Below are 21,573 nucleotides of genomic sequence, written 5' to 3' on the forward strand. Positions count from 1 at the left end.
TGTATGTGTGTATATGTCTGTGAGTGGCTTTGTGCATGTGAGTGCAGGCGTCAGCAGAGCCACTCTATATGGGTACTGGGACTAGTTCCAATTGTGTTCTTTGAGGCATTAACGAAGACCACTTAATGACACCTCTACTGATGGGTGAATGGGTATAGAGGATCCAAGACGATATCACTCACATGTCTGCAGCCTAGGTGGTGACAGCTGGAAGCTGGGATCAGTGGGGGCTGTTGACAAGAGCTGCTGCACAAGGCTTTTCTAGTACAGTCGTATCGTGGTAATTAGATTTGACTTCTTACAGCAGCTAGCTCTCTCCAGAGCAGTGGCTCTCAACCTGTGGGTCATAACCTCTCTTCAGAGGGGTTGCCTAAGACCACGAGAAAGCAGATATTTATATGATGATTCATAACAGTAGCAAAATTACAGTTATAAAGTAGCAATGACAATAATTTTATGACAACATGAGGAACTGTATTAAAGGGTCGCAGCATTAGGAAGGTGAGAACCACTGGACTACAGTGAATGGTCCAAGAGTGGCAGCTGTATGGCATTGAAGGCATCAGGCCACCTGAGATTCAAGGCGAGAGAAATTCAATTCTACATCTTGATGTGGAGTAGTGTAATCTCTTAGTACAAGAATGGTGGCACACGTCTTTAGTCCCATCACTCGGGAGGCAGAGGCAGGCAGATCTCTGTGAGTTCGAGACCAGCCTGGTCTACAAGAGCTAGTTCCAGGACAGCCTCCAAAGCCACAGAGAAACCCTGTCTCAAACAAACAAACAAAACGAATGGGCCATATGGCCGGGCATGGTGGCGCATGCCTTTAATCTGAGCACCTGCAAGGCAGAGGCAGGTGGATCTCTGAGTTCAAGGCCAGCCTGGTCTACAAAGTGAGTTCCAGGACATCCAGAGCCACACAGAGAAACCCTGTCATGGAAAAAAAAGAAAGAAAAATAATGAGTGATGTAATGGAAGCCATTTTTGGAAAATGCAGACTGATACAACCTCCTTAAACATAAAGCCATCACAAAGGAAGCAGTTAAGACACAGAGAAAGAACAGTTCTGAAGACATTGTCTGTGTACCTGGATTTAATTTTACAAGCATAATGGTACATGCCTGTAATCGCAACACTTTGGAGCCAGGGTCAAGAAGATACAAGTTCAAAGCCAGCCTGAGTTACAGTGTGAGACCCCCATCTCAAAAAATAAAGTAAGGGCTGTGGATGCTTCAGTTGACAGAATGCTTGCATTGTATGTATGGAGGTCTGGGTTTGAGCCATAGCACTGCATAAAATGGGGCATGGTGGTACACATCTATACTACTAGCATTTGGGAGGTGATGGCAGGAGGCACAAGGGTTCAAGGTCACTTTTGGTCATACAGTGAGTTGGAGGCCAGCCTTGGCTTACATTTAGGCCTGCCTGGGTCCAGACCACAGGAGGGCAACCATGGGGGCTGGGGTGTCATAGAGAGTTAGAGACAGACAACACCTTCCTTTGGAGTCATCAGGATCAGCTCATCCCACCTTCCCTGCCAAGCTTCTTTCCCAACAACAGAGTGGAGATCCTTGACGATAGGTTTTGGCCCCAGAAGGCCAGCTAAGCTGGGCCCCAAACTCTTCTGCTGCCTGGGCAGGAGCGGGGGTGATGAATGAATTTCCAGTGTGTTCCAGGCAGGGGATTGGAGCTGCTTGCAGACAAGCTTGGCCTGCAGAAATCCCAGATGGCTGACCTATCCAGGCCAGGCCTTGCATAGAACAGTCCTATGGCTGCCTCCCAAACCCTGTCTGTGCTGGGGTCCTGGCTGAGGGAGCAGCAGCCTCTTCCTCAGAGCAGAGGCTTGGGAAGGCTCAGAGTCCCCAAGTCTAGTTGTATATAGCTCACAGTTCAATTGCACTTGAGAAAAGATTGATGGGAACCTGGGAGAGGAGCACAGCAGGAGCTGGGGGCACCCAAACAGCAGGGCTGGAGTTAAAACCCAGGGAGTCTATGCCTTCCTCTCCCATTGATCCTACCTTGTTGGTGAGATCCTGCCTATCATACCAACTTCAGTAGTCATCATACTGCTTTTCCAGCAAGTATGCCCCACTGCACTCTTTGATCTCAGAATGGCCATCTCTCCTGTTCTCTCCTGGCTGCTGTGTTTCCTTTCCACGTGTCCACAGACCTACAGCTGCCCGGAGTAGTGTGGTGTGTGGTTTGTGTGTGGGGGTTAGGGGTTGCGCTCACTCAACGCAAGACTCCTATTGCAAGGTTGGAGACACTGAGGCCCAGGATTAGACTGAATATTGCTAGTCCAAGGCCACAAATCAGAGTGAGTTCCAGGACCAGGACTAGAATTCTGAACCCCGGGTTCTTATTTTTTCTCCTGCCCTTTATTTTAGTGATTGTAGCTCAGTCTCTCTCTACCTGTCTGTCTATTCCTCAGACCTGTTCACCTGGGCTTCACTCATGTCATACATGTGCTACCAAAGCCTGAGCTGAGCACTGGGGACGTGGCTCAGCTGGTTGAACGCTTGCGAAGCACACACCAGACGCTGGATTTGATTCCTAGCACAGCATAAACCCAGCCTGGCTCTCTTGTAATTGCAGCACTCTGGAGGTGAGGCAGGAGGATCAGGAATTCAAGGTCACCCTGGGCCACATAGCAAGTTTGAGGCTAGTCTGAGGTTACAATGAGACCCTTTCTCAAAAAAACAAAACAACAATAACGAACAAAACAAAAACCCCAAGCCTTAGCTGAAACCACTTCAGGATTGTCTCTAAAGAATTGGGCGAGACTGGGGCCAGCTACAGTTACAGGGCCTGTTGGCTAAGGGCTGAGTACTGGATTGGAAACAGGCTCCATAAGAAAAAGCCAAACAGACCTGTGACCTATGTCAGCTCCAGAGCCATTACTGCTCAACGTCCCCTCTGCCCCTCCTTTCAGGCCCTGTCCTGATTGAAAAACCAAGTTTCCAAACCTGCTCACACATGGAGAAAGGCAGAAATACAAGCAGGCGTGAGCATGTGCGCTCACACAGGACTGACAAAAGGGTCTGTCCTGCTGCATTGTGGGAACCGGTCCATGAGACACGCTTTCCTCTGAGTGTGATGGGAATAATGGCTGTCAACTTTACAGGGTTTGAAATCACTTAGGAGACAAGCCTCTGGGCACACATCTGAGGGAGTGGGCTAAGCAGTAGCCTCCACCTTTCTCTGCTTTATGGCTGTGGGTGTGATGTGACCAACCACCTCAAGTTCTTGCTGCCATGACTTTTCCACCATGATGGACTGTGTATTCTTATACTGTGAGCCAAAATAAACCCATCCTTTCTTGTTCTTTTCCTGGCTCAGCAATGAGAAATGTGACTAATACAACATAACACAACATCCTCCTTGAGGCTTCCCTCTCACTGCCCAGCCAAGCTGGCCATCTGTCATGGAGAAGAGCTCAGTCAGGCTTTGTGGAGTGACCTTGTGGACAGCTGTAGGTACAGGCCTCCACCTCCAAGTGTTGGCATGGGACAGGAAGCCCGGGCCACCTGGATGAGGCTGTGATCTCAGACAGGACTCAGGAGACTCCTTCTTCATCTTCTACTTCCAGCTGTGGTTCTATCTTTTCAACCAGTTATTCTCAAAATGTGGTCTGAGGACCACCACTCCATCACGAAGCCAAGTCATATGTTCTACTGAGTCAGAAAGTCTGGGTATGGGGCAAGAAACCTGGATTCATTCATTCTTTCTTTTTATGATTATGTTTATGTGTATGTGCCTGCATGAGTATATGTCCATGCCTGGTGTTCGTGGAAGCCAGAGGGTGTTGGATACCCACCTGGAATTGGAATTACAGGTGGTTGTGAACTGCCTGATTTGGATGCTGGGAACTGAATATAAGTCTTCTAGAAGAACAGTAAGTACTCCTAAGCACAAAGCCATCTTTCCAGCCTCCAGTTCCCAGAAGCCTAGATTTTAATAGCCTTCTGAGTGTTTTTTTTTGTTTTTTGTTTTTTGTTTTTTGAGACAGGGTCTAGCTTCAAACTCTCTGTATAGCTGAAGATGATGTTGTATTCCTGATTGCCCTGCCTCCATCTCCCAGGTTCTGTGACTACAGGCATGTATCACCTGGTTTATGCAGCTAGAACTCAGGGCTTCATGCAGGTTATGCAAGTGCTCCACCAATGAAACTACATTCCCTACACTTTTAGCTGTTTCTTATGATACTAAGGTTAGACAGCTAGGGCCTAAGACGACAGGGCAGCCTCAGGCTGGAGCTGGAAGAGGGAGATGGGAGAAGCCCTAAAGTACAGGCAGCTGCTTAGTCACCTGTGGGTAAGGCTTGCTAGTAGACATCCATCCAGACACACACACACACACACACACACACACACACACACACACACACACACACACACACGGCTCTGGAAGGGTTTTAAAGCACTTCACTTGCTGAATCTCTCTGGTCCCAGTGGGTGTGTAGGGAGGTACACAAATGTAAGTGGGGAGGCATAAGGATGAACTGTTCTTACCAGGCGATATCTTGTACCCCAGAGTCTTTGTCCCTTACCCCTTCTGAGGGTCCTTGAGTGATCCTTCAAAGGCCAGAGAAGCCGAGTCATTGCGCAGCACAGTCAAGACACACTCATCCATAGAGTCTGAGGTGACCTGTGTGCCAGACAGTTTTGGAGTATGTACTAAGATCTTGTTGTGCATGGTCTGGCCAGCTGGGGAATGTGGGGGATCAGCAGACCAAGCTTCAGCCAGCATACACCATCCCAAGCAATGAAATGCTGCCCAGATGGAGAATTCCCCTTGGCACTTTCCCAGAACTTGGCACTGTCCAGCCCTCCTCCTGACCCCTATCTATCTCTCTCACATAGACTGTGGTGCCCAGGCTGTAGCCCACTTGGGCCATAGCTGCTCTATGGCATCCTCCCCCATGCCGCCCCCACATCCCCAAGGATCTTGATGTTAAATTCTTGCCCCTGTGAGCTGCTGGGGATGTGGGAAGGGAGGGAGCCTCATGCTCAGATCTGGTTTCCTTGCTTCTTCCCGTGGCTGACTGCCACGGGCCGAGCCACCAGCTGTGCTATATAAGGCCCTGCGGCTGGACTGCTGCAGAGGTGAAGAAGACTTGATCCCCCAGCTAAGAGCCTTGTTCAGGACACGGTGAGCTCCCACCCTCTTATCCCATCCCTGCATCTCACTGCCTGGCTCTGCTCCTACACCCCATTCCTAGGCACCTCATTGTTCTTTTTTTTTTTTTTTTTGCTGGCTGACCACCTCATCTCCCACAAAAGATGCCTCTTTCTGCTTGCCACTTCTCTTTGACTCCTTATCATCTAAAGTCTGGCCTCAGCCCTGCCCACCTGAAGTCACAGTCCCCACAATAGCCCCGTCTTGGTCTCTGTACCTTTTCCTACCGTGGCCAGCCACCGTGCACTGTCCAGGAGCTTCAGCGAGTATCGGTTGGAGAGCCTGAGTGTCAGGCCTACTGGGAGGAAATGGTGGGATGTAGAGAGCCTCTCTGTTGACTGCCAGATGGGAAATGGCTTTTCCACAAGGTGCCTCAGGCCACCTTGCCCTGTCAGACAGCCCCGGAGCTGGCTGTGTCTTTGCAGGCCCGCTCAGAGCCCTGGAGCTTGGAGTAGCCTGAACCAACTGGTACAGTGGTTTCAGGGCTAGACAGTCAGTCTGTGCTGTGGATTTGTTCGTCTCCTGAGACATCCAAAAATTCAAGGGATCTTTTTCTTCCAGAAAGGAGATATTTTTTCCCCTTTCTTTCCGCACTGGACTTGGTGATTGAAGGTAACTTAAAAAATAAATGAAGTCTTGCTCTGAATCTAAGGCTGTCCTGGAACTCACTGTAATAACCCAGGCTGGCCTCCAGCTCACAGCCAACTACCTGCCTTAGTCTCCCAAGTGCTGGGATTGTAGGTATAAGTCATCATACGCAACTGGAGGGAATGATTTTTTTAGATCAGATTCTGGGTTGGTCCTAAATCGGGGGCGGGGGGGTACATATTCAGCCTAAGGGAGCCTGGGCCACTCAGGCCCACCCCATAGTTCTTTAACATCATGTCTGGGCATGTTTACCTCTCCTCAGTCCTGCAGTCCTGACTCTATGTTGCCAGCTATTGGGAGCCCTGGGTTCTCACTATGCACCCCATCTAGTTCCTTTTAGCTGGATCCTGGCTATGGTGCTCCTAGCCAGGTTGAAAACAAACAGGCCAGAATGGGCTCCAGCTGTGGCCCGTGCACATCTGGGAATGTGATCTTGGAGGCTATAGGAGGTGGTGTGGCTGAGGCATAGGTGGCTTTCAGCCTGTCTGTCTATTGTAGGAGGGTCCACTGTTGCTGGGACCAGGACTATATGGCATTAATATGCAGCCACCTATACAAAACTATGAACCCCATAAAAGAATAGCAAAACAAAAGCCTGGGTCTTGAAAGTGATTAGTAACTTACCCAGCAGCTGCTGGAAGTAAGCCAGGTCCCTCTTATTGTCAAAGAACTTCTTTATCGTTACCCTTCCTTGTGGCCTGTCTGCTGTGAAACCTGGCACAGTTTTTTTTTTTTTTTTTTTTTTTTTTACGTCTCCCAGACAGCTCAGTTTGGCTGTTTAAGCAGATGTCACTTCAGTAAGACTCCATTCTATCTACCCCTCACCCTGGAGAGAGCAAGAGCTATTTCTGCTGGAGCTGTAAGAGATGTGACTCGGGCTTGGGATGCTGTTTAGTTGGTAGAGTGCTTGCCTAGCTTGAAGGAAGCCCTGGGTTCCATCCCTAGCCCCACATAAAGCTGGTGTGCATGCCTGTAATCCCAGCACTCAGAAGATGGAGGCTGGAGAATCAGAAGTTCACAGTCATCCTTGTGTACACACATTCAATGGCATTCATTGAGGCCAGCCTGGGCTACAAGAGACCATGTCTCAAAAAAAAAAAAAAATAGTGATACAGAAGTCTGGGATATGATCCCTTTGCTTCTTTGCAGATCATTGCTTCTATGAAATATCCTTGGGGAACCACAGGTCCAACTTTGTGAAGCAGCATCACCTATCTGACATTTCTACGTGGCCTTGAGGGAAAGATGGCAGCAACCAAGACCTGGGTACTCTCTTTCCTGGTCCTGGAGTTCACCACCGTGCTGGGTATGCACTAAGTCTCAGCTTGCTCCTATAGCTTCTACTTGCCACAGTGAAGTTGTCTCTGTTCTGGGATCCAGTTATGTATCTGCCTGGTATGATGATTTAAGGCTGTTTGATAGCTTGTACTCTATTCCTACCTCAAATCTGAGATTGTTCTTAGTATTAAAATTCACAGAGCAGAATCATATGACCAGGATGAATAGTCACACATGGGGAGGAAGAAAAAAGATAGGAAAGTTTCTGCCCCAGTGCACCAAATTTAGCTCCCAGCTTCCTGGCACCCAAAGCAAAAGGGAGTCGCAGGGGAACCACAGCGTTCTCAGAAGGAGGTTTGGGGCTGGTCTGTTTTCAGTTGTGTGAAAATTCTTCTGGCCTTAAAAACTCAGTTTCCTTTATACCCCAAAGCCAAGTTTGATGGACACACCGGAAACTGTCCTGGTTTCCTTGTTCTCTGTTCCCAGAGGAGACCCAAAGATCAAAAAGAAGGTGCTTGGTGGAGCTGCTGACTGCCTGAGGTGTCTGCACCCCTATGGAGACTCTCACTCTCCCATCTCACTTGCCTTTTTTCATATCTAATCACACGGCTAATGCAAAGGCTGCTCACAACCCTCGTTTAAAGCTGCACGCCCTGCAGGCTCGTGACCACAGATGCACGAACAAAGGCAGCTCCTGCTCAGTGCCAGCACTGTGTGTTCCCGCCTCCTGCCTCGCCCTTTCCACCTTGGCAGCTGCTGTTTTCGAAGATGATTAACATTCAGCCATCTGAGGGGAAATCAGATTATGTTGATTAAAAGGGTTCCCATCACCCCAATTAAGCAACACAGAATTCTGACTTGGCTCCTTGCCTGGGAGTTAATTGCCTTTCAATGCTTTTGCAGGCCTCTGCTTTCCTTTCTCCTGCTTTTGGAGCCCTTAACCCAGCTTTATGTAGAGAAGGGCTGGAGAAGGCAGCCCCTGTCCTAAGGGCCCTCTGCTCATCCTCAGGCAGTGGTCTGAACAATGAAGACCACTGGCCTAGTCAGTTCACTGTGTCCTTTATGGGATGATGGATCTCCATGCCAATCTATCAAGAGAAAGGGACCAGCACCCCTTATGCCAGGCATTGAGCTAGAATATCTTACTAACATTTATCCAGCATATGACTTATGCTAGGCCTTGTTCTGGGTGGTGGGGGGGAGGGGGAGGCAGGTTCCAGACAGGGTTTCTCTGTGGCTTTGGAGCCTGTCCTGGAATGTGTAGACCAGGCTGGTCTCGAACTCACAGAGATCCACCTGCCTCTGCCTCCGGAGTGCTGAGATTAAAGGCGTGCGCAACCACCTCCCATCGTGAATGAATTTACAGTCCTCTTTTTATGAGGACAGGTGACTTAAACAGCCTTCCCGAGGTTAGTTAGGAAGTGGCAAAGTCTGCAACCCTCTCCAGAGATATTGGTGTCTCATTTCATGGGACCCCCCAGGCCAGCAGCACCCTATGATGGGGAAGTTAGTGTCCCTACTTTATAGGACAGGAAAATAAGGCTCTATCTTCTCCAGGACAGATCTAGATTCCCTATCAGGAGTCCCAACCTATTAGCTACCTAAAGTATCTGTTGACCCCATATAAAATTTTTATCTGTGTGTTGATTTATTATTCCTGTGTGTATGTATGTGGGAAGATCCGAGAATAACTTTTGAGTGTCTATTCTCTCCTTCCCTGGGATTGAACTCAGAGTGTCAGGCTTGGTGGCAAGTACCTTTACCTGCCCAGACATCTGCCTGGCCCTAAAAGGATTTTTAGCATATACTAATTATACTTAGTAATGGGTTTCATTATGTCATTTTCATACATGTGTGTGATAGATCTTGATACAAATTAGTTCCCATTCCCCCCATGTCTCCCTTCTACTCCTGCTGATCCCCCCTTTTCTCTCTTCCTTTTTTTTTTTTTTTTTTTGGTGAGACAGGGTCTCACTAAGTAGCCTGGTTGGCCAGTCTAGTCTTGAGAGATCCTAAGTGCTGAGATTGAAAGCTGCACCACTTTCTCTCTCTCTCTCTCTCTCTCTCTCTCTCTCTCTCTCTCTGTCTCTCTCTCTCTCTCTCTCTGTGTGTGTGTGTGTGTGTGCTCGCGTATCTTGAGACAGGGCAATCTCTGACCCTCCAGCCCCTACTTCCCAGGTGCTGAGGTGACATGCATGTACCACCAAGTCTAGCTGCTCATCCATTTCTAGAACAAGACTGAAAATTGTCATTTGTAGAGCATGTCCTCCATGGCAGCCTCAAAATGTGTGTTATGGGAAATGGGCTGAGAAATAAAGCCTTTTGGGGGTTTCAATAGCAATGAGTGGCAGAGTGGGGATTTGAACCCTTGCTCAGGATTCATGCTGTCTTCACCTCTCCAGACCAGTTCTCTGCATCTCCAAACCCTGTGAGCCCCTCTTCTTCTGTCCTACAGGGAGACAGACAATGCTAACCCAGTCAGTGAGAAGAGCCCAGCCTTCGAAGAGGACCTCTAACAACTTCGCCAAGCCTGCTGATTCCCCAGAGAGTGAGTTTCCATTGGAGCAGGGAGGGGGTCTTCACTGAGCTTGCTAGACCAGTCTCGAAAGCCTGGAAAGGATGTTAGGATTTCATGGAAACTGGACTTTAACCAGACACTTGGCTGTTCTCTCCAGGCAGAGGAGTACAGCATAAGAAAGCTCAGAGTCAGGAAGCTACCTGATATATTCCAGGAATGGGGTGCTAACATGCTAGAGCTGGTGGGTATGAAAAGGGTAGACAAGGGTGGAAAAATAGCACAGGAGTCTCACCAACACCCTAATTGCCTTCTAAGAGATTTTTGTGCCAGGGAATGCCATGGTCCAAGCCACGTGGAAAGAGTTTACCCCATCTACAGTGTTAGAAAGGGCTAGAGTGGGAGAAAGACAGATTAGACAAGAAAGTCCATAGCATGGCCCACCAGGCTTATGAGAGCTGGAATGGGGGGCTCCACAGAGTGAGGCAGAGAAGGGATTGAAGAGTTTCTGGTGAAATAGAAGATGGGGTGTGGAGGTGGGAAATACATCAGGAAAGGATAGCTGGAGTTCACCTGCTGTTTAGGGATGGTTCCTCCTCAACCTGGCTCTGTCTCTCAGGTCCTGGTGAGTGGACAACTTGGTTTAACATCGACCACCCAGGTGGGCAGGGTGACTATGAGCGATTGGATGCTATTCGCTTCTACTATGGGGAGCGTGTGTGTGCCCGTCCCCTGCGGCTAGAGGCCCGGACCACTGACTGGATGCCTGCGGGCAGCACTGGCCAGGTGGTCCATGGCAGTCCCCGTGAGGGCTTCTGGTGCCTCAACAGGGAACAGAGACCAGGCCAGAACTGCTCCAATTATACAGTGCGCTTCCTCTGCCCACCAGGTGAGTCTGACTGGCCCCAGCCTTTTGTCTCCCAGCAGCCTTGGCACTGGAGAGGCCAGGATCTGAATAGCACATAACTTGCATATGCTCTTAACAGCCACTGAACACCATGAGTGGCAAGATAAGAGTGGCACCCCCTCCCCCGCCCCCAACTGCTCTAGCCAACCTATTGTGTTGAGTTCCAGTGACTCAGTAGGGAAGACAGCTTACTTGGGGACTAACTTCTAGGGTTTGACTCTCTAGCTTACTGTGTGCAACTGTGTTGTTTGTTTATTCATTTTTTTTTTATTTTGGAGGTGCTTGAGATTGGAGGACCCAGGACATTATGTTAGGCAAGCACTCTACTACTGAGCTGCATCTCCAACCTTCTTCCTTTTTATTTATTTATTTTTAAATAATGAGATGGGATTTTGCTAAGTTGCCCAGGCAGGTCTTACAACTTGTGATTGTCCTGCCTCTGTCCCAAGTGGCTGGGATTATAAATATGCAAAAGCAAGCTTCATTATCTCATATAAACTTCATCAAAACCCCCATGAATGTAGGGACACACCTAGAATCCCAGCACTTGGAGACCTGAGTCAGACAATTACAGGGACTAATTTGAGAGGTGAGGAGGTAGGCAGGAGTCTGACTATTCAGTCATTGTGAACTACATACAGACCCTTAACTTCTAGGAGGCCTGTCTGCAGCCAGCATGTGGTTGTTTTCACACTAGTGGAGGATGATGAGCCACTGACAGCATAGGTCCTAAGACAGGAGTGCTGGGCAAAAACAAACAAAAAAATCATTATCAACAACAACAACAACAAAAAACCCTTTCACCCATATGTTGCCTCTGTGCAAGTAGAAACACAACTTCCTCAAGACTTTTGACTTCCCTTATTAGAAAAAAATCATTGTAGTGCTGGCTTAGCATCTACAAAGCAATAGGTTTTGTCTCCAGCAACACCTAAACTGGACATGTGGTACCCTGCCTCCTTATAATTACAGCCTTCAGAAGGTAGAAGCAGGAAGATCAGACATTGGAGGCCAGTCTTGGTTACATGAGACTGTCCCCCCACCAAAATACTAATACTAAATACTACTACTACTACTACTTATTATTATTATTATTATTATTATTATTATTATTATTATTATGGTTTTATTATGGTTTTTGAGACAGGGCTTCTCTGTATAACACCCTGGCTGTTCTGGAACTCACTCTGTAGACCAGGCTGGCCTTGAACTCACAGAGATTTGCCTGCCTCTGGCTCCCAGGTGCTGGGATTAAACGTGTACACCTAGCTCAAAAATTATTTTTAATTCATTGAGATAAATAGAAATATCAGTGAGATTTATGATGTCAATAGGGACCTGTGCTCTCTCAGCAGAGAAGAAACAGTGCTGGGGTCAGACTTCCTGACCCAGTCCCCTGGGGAAGAAAGTGACTTCTGCTGCTCTCATCTTATAGGGTCCTTGCGACGAGATATGGAGCACATCTGGAGTGCTTGGTCTCCCTGGAGCAAGTGCTCAGCTGCCTGTGGTCACACTGGGGTTCAGACCCGTACCCGCACCTGCTTGGCACAGACAGTGTCACTGTGCAGTGAGGCTACTGAGGAGGGCCAGCTCTGTGTGAGCAAGGCCTGCACAGGTACCTACCTCCCTCTGGGCACTGGGCTTCTGTGACAGGTGAGATTGAAATAATCTGAAGGAGGCTGGAGAGATGGCTCAGGGGTTAAGAGCACTGCCAGTTCTTTCAGATGTCCTGAGTTCAATTCCCAGCAACCACATGGTGGCTCCCAACCATCTGTAATATATAGTCTGGTGCCCTTGTCTGGACTGCAGGGATACATGCAGGCAGAACACTGTATATATAATAAATAAATAAATCAAAAAGAAAAAGAAATAGTCTGAAGGATGGACTAGAGGGTCAGCATGAGACTAGGTCATTCATTCACTCATCTGTCACTAACTGCACATGTCATTTGCTCTGATGGGACACATACAGGACAGGTAGGAACACAGGGTATCGTCAATTATTACAGTTTAAGAAATCAGCTGGGTAGTGGTGGGGCACACATTTAATCCCAGAACTTGGGAGGCAGAGGCCTGGTATACGAGGACAGCCAAGACTACACAGAGAAACCTTGTCTTGAACCCTACACACATACACAGACAAAAAAAAGGAAGGAAGGAAGGGAGGGAAGGAGGGAGGAAGGAAGGAAGGAAGGAAGGAAGGAAGGAAGGAAGGAAGGAAAGAAGGAAGGAAAGAAGGAAAGGAAGAAAGAAAATTAGGAAGTTGCTTAGAGGAAGTTTCCTGGGCTAACTCTGAGGGGTGAATAGGAATTAGCTGTACAGGCAGGAAGGAGGGATTAAGAAAGACCCAAGGAGGTAAGGAAGCAGGTATGAGCATCCAGGCTAGGATAGGGGTGAAGATGGGTCAGAATCCATAAAGTCCTGCTGATATGGTTCCTTGTCCCGTAGCCTGTGACCTGACCTGCCCCATGGGTCAGGTGAATGCTGACTGTGATGCCTGCATGTGCCAAGACTTCATGCTTCATGGGGCCATCTCCCTCCCTGGAGGTGCCCCAGCTCCAGGGGCCACTGTCTACCTACTGGCCAAGGCACCAAAGATGCTGACCCAGACAGACAGCGGCGGGAGGTTCCGAGTTCCTGGCTTGTGTCCTGATGGCAAGAGCATCCTGAAAATCACCAAGACCAAGTTTGCTCCAATTGTGTTGACAATGCCGAAGACTAGCCTGAAGTCAGCTACCATCAATGCAGAGTTTGTGAGGGCAGGTGATTGAATGTCCTTTGGTAGTCGGGGGTAAAACCCAAAATCTATACCATGACCCGCAGTTCCTATATCCTCTGGCTTTCCCTAATTTTTCTTCTCTATTCCTATTATGCAGAATCAATCTGTTATAGCCACAATGGCTTCTTTGTCTGTTTCTCAAATATAGACACATCCCTGCCTCTGGGCTTTTGCACTGGCTGTGTGTACTCAGTGTAGGGTGTTCTCCTAGATATTGGTAGGTCCAGCACCCTGAGGCATGAGGACTTCCCTGATCACCTTGTCCAAAATAGCCAATTATCACTAAGGTTTGTAGGTCATTGAGGAAGCTTGGGAAGCTCAGAAATGGTGTAGAATAGTTAAAAAAAAAAAAAGGTCTGCTGGGGGCAGAAGATCATGAATAATGCAGGAGTGAGGCAATTAGTTCCATCCTTTGTATCACTTAGAGCATGGCTGGCATGAGGTCCCCTGCATTCTCTATTGTCCCATCCAGATGCTACCAGAGAAGTTTGTAGAAGCAGGTCCCAGATGGAGAGGGTGGAGGAGGGGAATCCACTGGGGATCAGTTCCTTTGGGCATGGGGGGGGGCACTGGAGATGGGAAGGGAATGGGATAAAGCCATACAATTTCAATGCCATCGAAGACCCTAAGGAAGAAAGCAGGGCTCTCTAGAGCCTGTCACAAAATAAGAAATGCAGACACTGTTTCTCATCTACTCTCTCCATCTTCTCTCCTAGAGACTCCATACATTGTAATAAACCCTGAGACGAAAGCACGGCGTGCCGGGCAGAGTGTGTCCTTGTGCTGCAAAGCCACAGGGAAACCCAGTCCGGACAAGTACTTCTGGTGTGTATTCTGCCAGCTACCCTGCCCACTTCTCTTAGAAATCAGGGCTTGCTTGCCTTGTGTATATAAACAGTAGCAATGGCTGATAGAATAAAGGTATATGTGGGCTACTGGTGCAGAGCTGAATGATAGCATTTATAAGTGGGGGCCTGCAGGGTTGAGGTTGCCCAGACAACCAGCCAGTTCTCTTATACCTCAACACCTCAAAGCTCAGCTCATTCTCCCAAGATCTCTCTCTCTCTCTCTCTCTCTCTCTCTCTCTCTCTCTCTCTCTCTCTTTCTCTCTCTCTCTTTCTCTCTCTCTCTGTGTGTGTGTGTGTGTGTCTGTCTGTCTGTCTGTCTGTCTGTCTGTCTGTTTGTCTCTGTCTCTATGAGTGTCTGTCTCTGTCTCTATGAGACAGCGTTTCTCTGTGTAGCTCTGGTTCTCCTGGAAATTACTCTGTAGACCAAGCTGGCCTTGAATTCAGAGATTCACCCACCTCTGCCTCCCAAGTGCTAGGATTAAAGGCATGTACCACCACGCCCAGCTCCAAAATGTCTCTTGACCTTGGTTAGGGTCCTAACATGCATGTTCTTAGATCAATCAGCAAAATTCTTCAGACCTGCTTTGCCCAGCAATTCAGAATCCCCAGTGCTGAGAGTGAGCTCTTTATCCTCCAATAAGCACTTATAGCCACTAACTAGCTTGGGTAGAATGCCAATAGTTCTGGGAGCTCAGCTGGAGATCACTGCTCTTGTTTTACAGAGCAGAAAGCTGTAATTCAGAGAGGTGAGAGGATTTGTTTAAAGTTCCCCCATCAATTAAAAGGTGGGGCTGGGACTTAGAAGCAGTTTCCCAACTCCCAGCCACTCAGGTGCTATTGGGCAAGCCAAGCTGAAAGTGAACCTTCCCCAGTCCCCTGCTTCCTGACACATCTTCAGGTTTACCTTCTCTCCCATGGCCCGCTTGGACTCCACCTCTGCATCCTTACAGGTACCACAACAACACATTGCTGGATCCCTCCCTCTACAAGCATGAGAGCAAGCTGGTGCTGAGGAATCTGCAGCAGGACCAGGCAGGGGAGTACTTCTGTAAGGCACAGAGTGATGCTGGGGCTGTGAAGTCCAAGGTGACCCAGCTGACTGTCATTGGTAAGCCTGTGCGGGTCTTGAGGGTCCTGGGTCTGCAACAGGCTGGCTGAGCACTCCAGTCAGTATCACTGGGCATGAAAAACTTGGGATTTTCTATGGTGTGCACAGTGCCAAACCCTGTGGGATACAGTGCAAAACTATATCTTGCTGACACAACACCATCATTTGAGGTGTGTGTATAGAAATGTAAATAAAATTCAACCAAGACAAAAATATGCATGGCCTAGGAATATCACTCAGTTGGTAGAGTACTTGTCTAGCATGAATGAAGCCCTTGGTTCAGTTCCCAGCACTGCAAAAACCTAGAAGATAAAAGTAGAGGGTCAGAAGGACAGGGTCATGAGCAGCTATATTATGAGTTTGAGATAGCTTTGGCTATATGAGATTCTGTCAAGCCGTCCCTGAAATTCAGAAAGATGTACCTAAAATAGGAGCTCAAGCCCTAATAGACAAGAAATAGACCTTCCGGGTGGCTAAGGGATAGTAGCACATGCCTGCAATCCCAGCGTTAGGGAGGTAGAGGGAGGATCAGGAATTCATGTTCATCTTCTCTTACACAGTAGGCTCAAGGCTGGCCTTGACTATATGAGACCCTATCTCAAAAAGCCAGCCTTCCCCCTAAAATAACCCCCCAAACTAATATTCTGCAGTGACCCCCAAGAGTCTGATTTTTGTCTGAGATGTGGCTGGGCATGCATGGCTTCACAGCTCCCCATTTCATTCCACTCTGCAGTGAAGGTTGGAAAACCCTGATCTTAGAGGCACGATGTGTGTGGAGGGAGAAGTATCACGGAGTGTGGGGCTATAGAAGCGGGGAACTGAGAATGAGTTATACAAAGAACGGTGACCTGATTAAAGCTGGCTTCTAGAGGAAAACTGGAGGTGGAAAGACTTCAAGCCAAAGGCCTGTCAAACCTGTCCTTGGAAAGTGGGGAAAAGAGGATATCTTAGGAATTGGCCTAAACAAAACAAAACAAAACAAAACAAAATGGAGGAAATGAAAATTCATTGGAAGAATTACTGAATATTTCACAGACTCTAAGACAATTGAGCAACAAAAAATTGAGCACAGACAAGGCAAAGCGCCTTAACGGAGGAGGCATGAAGTCTGCCAGTCATCACAGCAACACACCCTGTTGGCACAGTGACCCCTTCATGATACTTTACTATTCAGAAGTTCAGTTTACAGATAACAACTGAATATTCTTTCTAAATATATGTGTACCGTGCTTTAAGTTTAACATAAAGGGGAACTAAAGAGAAAATGGTGTTAATGCAAAATATGTCAATAGCTAAAAGCTTTGGCACAATAACTTAGAAGATAAACAGAGAGAACAGACTTTTGTGCTTACTCAAGAGTGACCGTGAAAGTGACCTATACGGGTTGATGGGAACAGAGATAGCATCCCAGTGGTTTAGTCCTTGAATACTACTATTATAAAGACATTGCTTTTTTCAGTTGAGAAACAATTCTGGGCATTGTTCCAAGCCAAGTAAAGTGGAGTCTTAGATTGATTCATGCAGTAGTTGGAGTCTTGAGAACTTCAGTGTATAGCAGAGGCCATGGGGAAACTCCAGGCTCCCATTACTTTAAACAGAGTTTGTTTATTTTGTTATTTATTTATTTATTTTAAAGATTTATTTATTTATTTATCATGTATACAGTGTGTGCCAGAAGAGGGCACCGATCATAATACAGATGGTTGTGAGCCACCATGTAGTTGCTGGGAATTGAACTCAGAACCTCTGGAAGAACAGTTAGTGCTCTTAACCCCTGAGCCATCGCTCCAGCCCTATTTTGTTATTTATTTTTGAGACAAAGTTTTATATAGTCCAGGCTGGCCTCAAACCCATTATATGGCCAAGAATGACCTTGAATTTATGATCCTCCTGCCTCCACCTCCCAAGTACTAGGATTATAAGTGTATGTTGCCATTCCCAGTTAAAACAAAGTTTCTGAATCGGGTGTTGGTGTCACATGTCTTTAGTCCCAGCACTTGGGAGGCAGAGGCAGGTGGATCTCTGTGAGTTTGAGGCCAGCCTGATCTACAGAGCGAGTGCCAGGATAGCAAAGGCTGTAACAGAGAAACAGAGAAACCCTGCCTCAAAAAACCAAACCAAAAAAACAAACAAACAACAAACCAGGGTTTCTGGGGCAACAGAGATAGCTTAATGGTTAAAAGCACTGGCTACTCTTCCAGAGGACCCAGGTTCTATTCTTCCATGGCCACTTAAAACCATCTGTAACTCTAGTTACAAGGGATCCAATGCTATTTTCTGGCTTCCATGGACAGTCTTCTGGCCTCTGTGTGCACAGATACACACAGGCAAAACACCCATGTATAGAAAATAAAAACAACAGAAACAGGGTTTCTGCCTACATGAATGTTTCTTGGGATGTGTGAAAATCACTGAGGATGCAGGGAGTGCCAGTCATTGCAGGACACAGGTCATGAACAGCTCCTTTCTCTTATATGCCAGCAATACCTCCAATTTCGTTGATAATCATCTCAATACCCTCACACATTTTCAAGATCCCTCCATTGAGAACTGCTATTCTACTGACCTCAGTAACTATTGTTTCCCTGTGCATGTATAAAACAGGGTTAGTAATGGCTGTCACATATCCCCCAAGGAAGTTCTGCGAGAGTCAGGGTTACAGGTACATAAATCCTTTGAAAACTGTAGAAAGGAAGGGATGTGGCTCGGTGGTAGAGCAACTGTCTAGCATACACAAGGGCACGGGCTCTATCCCCAGCAGTACCCTGCTCCAGGTCAGTCTGGTTTGGAGGCACACACTTGGCAATCTCAGCACTTGGGTGGTAGAGGCAGGAGGATAAAATTAATATCATCCTAGACTACAGCACCAGTTTAAGGCTAGCCTGGGTTATGGGAAAGCCTGTCTCAATAAAACAAAAGAAAAACAAAATCAAGAGGGGGAGAGAGGGAGCAAAAGAGAGAGGGAAAAAAAGCATTGAGTTGAGGTACTTTGTGTAAGACATGAATTTATACTTTAGCATCCATACCATTTCTTCTTTAGCACATGATGAGAGTCCTTGCGACCCAACCCCTGAGGGCTACCTTATCCGGCTGCCCCATGACTGCTTCCAGAATGCCACCAACTCCTTCTACTATGATGTAGGCCGCTGCCCAATCAAGACCTGCGCAGGGCAGCAAGACAATGGGATCCGGTGCCGGGATGTTGTGGAGAACTGCTGTGGTATCTCCAGAACAGAGGAGAGGGTGATCCAGTGCAGTGGGTACACATTGCCCACCAAAGTGGCTGTGGAGTGCAGCTGCCAGCGATGTGCAGAGACACGGAGCATCGTTCGGGGCCGAGTCAGTGCTGCTGACAATGGGGAGCCCATGCGCTTTGGCCATGTGTACATGGGGAATAACCGTGTGAGTATGACTGGCTACAAGGGCACATTCACCCTTCACATCCCCCAGGATACAGAAAGGCTGGTGCTCACATTTGTGGACAGGCTGCAGAAATTTGTCAACACTACCAAAGTGCTGCCCTTCAACAGAAAGGGAAGTGCAGTGTTCCATGAGATCAAGATGCTTCGGCGGAAAGAGCCTATCACGCTGGAAGCCATGGAAACCAACATTATCCCCCTGGGAGAGGTGGTTGGTGAAGATCCTGTGGCTGAACTGGAGATTCCATCCAAAAGTTTCTATAGGCAGAATGGGGAGCCCTTCACAGGAAAGGTGAAGGCCAGTGTGACCTTCCTGGATCCTCGGAATATTTCCACCGCAACAGCTGCCCAGAGTGACCTGAACTTCATCAATGATGAAGGAGACACCTTCCCCCTTCGAACATACGGTATGTTCTCTGTGGACTTCAGAGATGAGGTCACTTCTGAGTCACTTAATGCTGGCAAGGTGAAGGTCCACCTTGACTCGACCCAGGTCAAGATGCCAGAGCATGTGCCAGCCATGAAACTCTGGTCGCTCAACCCAGACACAGGGCTGTGGGAAGAGGAAGGTGATTTCAAATTTGAAAGCCAAAGAAGGAACAAGAGGGAAGAGAGAACCTTCCTAGTAGGAAACATGGAGATCCGTGAGAGGAGGCTCTTTAACCTGGACGTCCCTGAAAGCAGAAGGTGTTTCATCAAGGTGAGGACTTACCGGAGTGAGAGGTTCTTGCCCAGTGAGCAAATCCAGGGGGTTGTAGTCTCAGTGATCAATCTGGAGCCCAGAACTGGCTTTTCATCTAACCCCAGGGCCTGGGGCCGATTTGACAGTGTCATCACAGGCCCCAATGGGGCCTGCTTGCCTGCCTTCTGTGATGACCAGTCCCCTGATGCTTACTCTGTCTATGTCTTGGCAAGCCTTTCTGGAGAAGAACTAGAGGCAGTAGAATCTTCTCCCAAATTCAACCCAAATGCAATTGGTGTCCCTCAACCCTACCTCAACAAACTTAAATACCGTCGGACAGACCATGAGGATCCACGGGTTAAAAAGACGGCTTTCCAAATCAGTATGGCCAAGCCAAGACCTAACTCAGCTGAAGAGAGCAATGGCCCCATCTACGCCTTTGAGAACCTTCGGGCATGTGAAGAGGCACCACCCAGTGCGGCCCACTTCCGGTTCTATCAGATTGAGGGGGATCGCTATGACTATAACACAGTTCCTTTCAATGAAGATGACCCCATGAGCTGGACTGAAGACTACCTGGCATGGTGGCCCAAGCCAATGGAGTTCAGGGCTTGCTACATCAAAGTAAAGATTGTGGGGCCACTGGAGGTGAATGTACGATCCCGCAACATGGGGGGCACCCATCGGCAGACCGTGGGAAAGCTATATGGGATCCGAGATGTGAAGAGTACTCGGGATAGAGACCAGCCTAATGTCTCATCTGCCTGCCTGGAGTTCAAGTGCAGTGGAATGCTCTATGACCAAGACCGTGTAGACCGCACATTAGTGAAAGTCATCCCCCAGGGCAGCTGCCATCGAGCCAGCGTTAACTCTATGCTGCATGAGTACTTGGTCAACCACCTTCCACTGGCAGTCAACAATGACACCAGTGAGTATACCATGCTGGCACCCCTGGACCCTCTGGGCCACAATTATGGTATCTACACTGTCACTGACCAGGACCCCCGTACAGCTAAGGAAATAGCACTTGGCCGGTGCTTTGATGGCACTTCTGATGGCTCTTCCAGAATCATGAAGAGCAATGTGGGAATTGCCCTGACCTTTAACTGTGCTGAGAGGCAGGTAGGCCGCCAAAGTGCCTTCCAGTACCTCCAAAGCATACCTGCCAGGTCCCCAGTTCCAGGCACCATCCAAGGAAGAGCACCCTCCATGAGGCAACAGCGGGCAAGCAGGGGTGGCTTGCGCCGGCGTGGAGAAGTGGTGCCCCTGAGATTTTCTGGGGATGCTCAACAACCTCTGAGCAATTAAGTCTTGTAGGTTCTTCATAATCCTCTCTGTCCACCTCATGTGACAGCTGTTGTGAGACTGTTGCACAAATTGTCACGTTAACTTAAACACATCTGTTTTGGTGCAGCTTGCTCCTTTGTACCTTTACTTATCTCTATCTTGTGATGCTGGTTGGCACATGGCCCCCAAGATGTCAAAATAAAGATCCTCTTTTAAAAAGAAACAAAAGGAATTGGGTAAACTTCTGCAGCTTTGGCTGTTTGTTTTGCTACGATTGCAAACACACTGATTTTTGTATGGTTTTGCCAGCCTCTTCACAAATGATAATCTAATACTGAGGAGCAAATGAACAGTATAAAGCATATTTCTTGGCCATGTCCCACAAGATATAAGCAAAAACCTTTGTCACAGTTCATACATATAAATGGTGGTCAAATAAGGAAATAAATGGTAATGTTTTTACTTGAAATGCAATAAACATGTATTTCTTTTTAAAGTTTATTTAATATAACTTATTTTTATGTTCATTGTGCTTTGCCTGCATGTATGTCTGTGAGAGGGTGTCAGATCCCCTGGAACTGGAATTACAGACAGTTGTGAGCTGCCATGTGGATGCTGGGAATTGAACCATGGTCCCCTGGAAGAGCAGCCAGTGCTCTTAACCACTGAGCTACCTCTCCAGTCCCTTGACATTTATTTCTTTGGAAAATTTAGAACTCTGGTGTATGTGAAACTGTAGGTGATTGAAGATTTTTTTTAAATTTATGTGTATATGCTCGTACCTGTGTGAGTTTATTTTCACCACATACATGTAGGTGCCCAAGTAGTCAAGACGGCATCATATACCCTGGAACTAGAGTTAGAGGTGGTTTTAAGCCACCTGATATAGGTTCTGTGAGCAATAAATACTTTTAATTGCTGAGC

At 47.7% G+C, this 21,573-nt stretch overlaps 1 protein-coding gene across 1 annotated transcript; it reads left to right on the plus strand.

Annotated features, from left to right (window-relative positions):
* The first annotated feature begins 7,071 nt into the window (after nucleotides 1-7,071).
* On the plus strand, nucleotides 7,072-20,670 carry Cilp (cartilage intermediate layer protein). The gene is made up of 8 exons (XM_035443267.1): nucleotides 7,072-7,132; nucleotides 9,560-9,652; nucleotides 10,239-10,508; nucleotides 11,962-12,141; nucleotides 12,975-13,289; nucleotides 14,022-14,130; nucleotides 15,104-15,261; nucleotides 18,302-20,670. The coding sequence occupies exons 1-8, from the start codon at nucleotides 7,072-7,074 to the stop codon at nucleotides 20,668-20,670; spliced, it is 3,555 nt and encodes a 1,184-aa protein (XP_035299158.1).
* The last annotated feature ends 903 nt before the right edge of the window (nucleotides 20,671-21,573 follow it).

The sequence above is a fragment of the Cricetulus griseus genome, chromosome 4 (assembly GCF_003668045.3).
Source record: "Cricetulus griseus strain 17A/GY chromosome 4, alternate assembly CriGri-PICRH-1.0, whole genome shotgun sequence".
NCBI lineage: Eukaryota > Metazoa > Chordata > Mammalia > Rodentia > Cricetidae > Cricetulus > Cricetulus griseus.

Bases quoted from the DNA above. Each gene is read 5' to 3' on its own strand.
- Cilp (XM_035443267.1), top strand. From the start codon at position 7,072: ATGGCAGCAACCAAGACCTGGGTACTCTCTTTCCTGGTCCTGGAGTTC. The intron at 9,653-10,238 runs GTGAGTTTCCAT...TCTGTCTCTCAG, and splicing joins GCCTGCTGATTCCCCAGAGA to GTCCTGGTGAGTGGACAACT. The intron at 10,509-11,961 runs GTGAGTCTGACT...CTCATCTTATAG, and splicing joins GCGCTTCCTCTGCCCACCAG to GGTCCTTGCGACGAGATATG.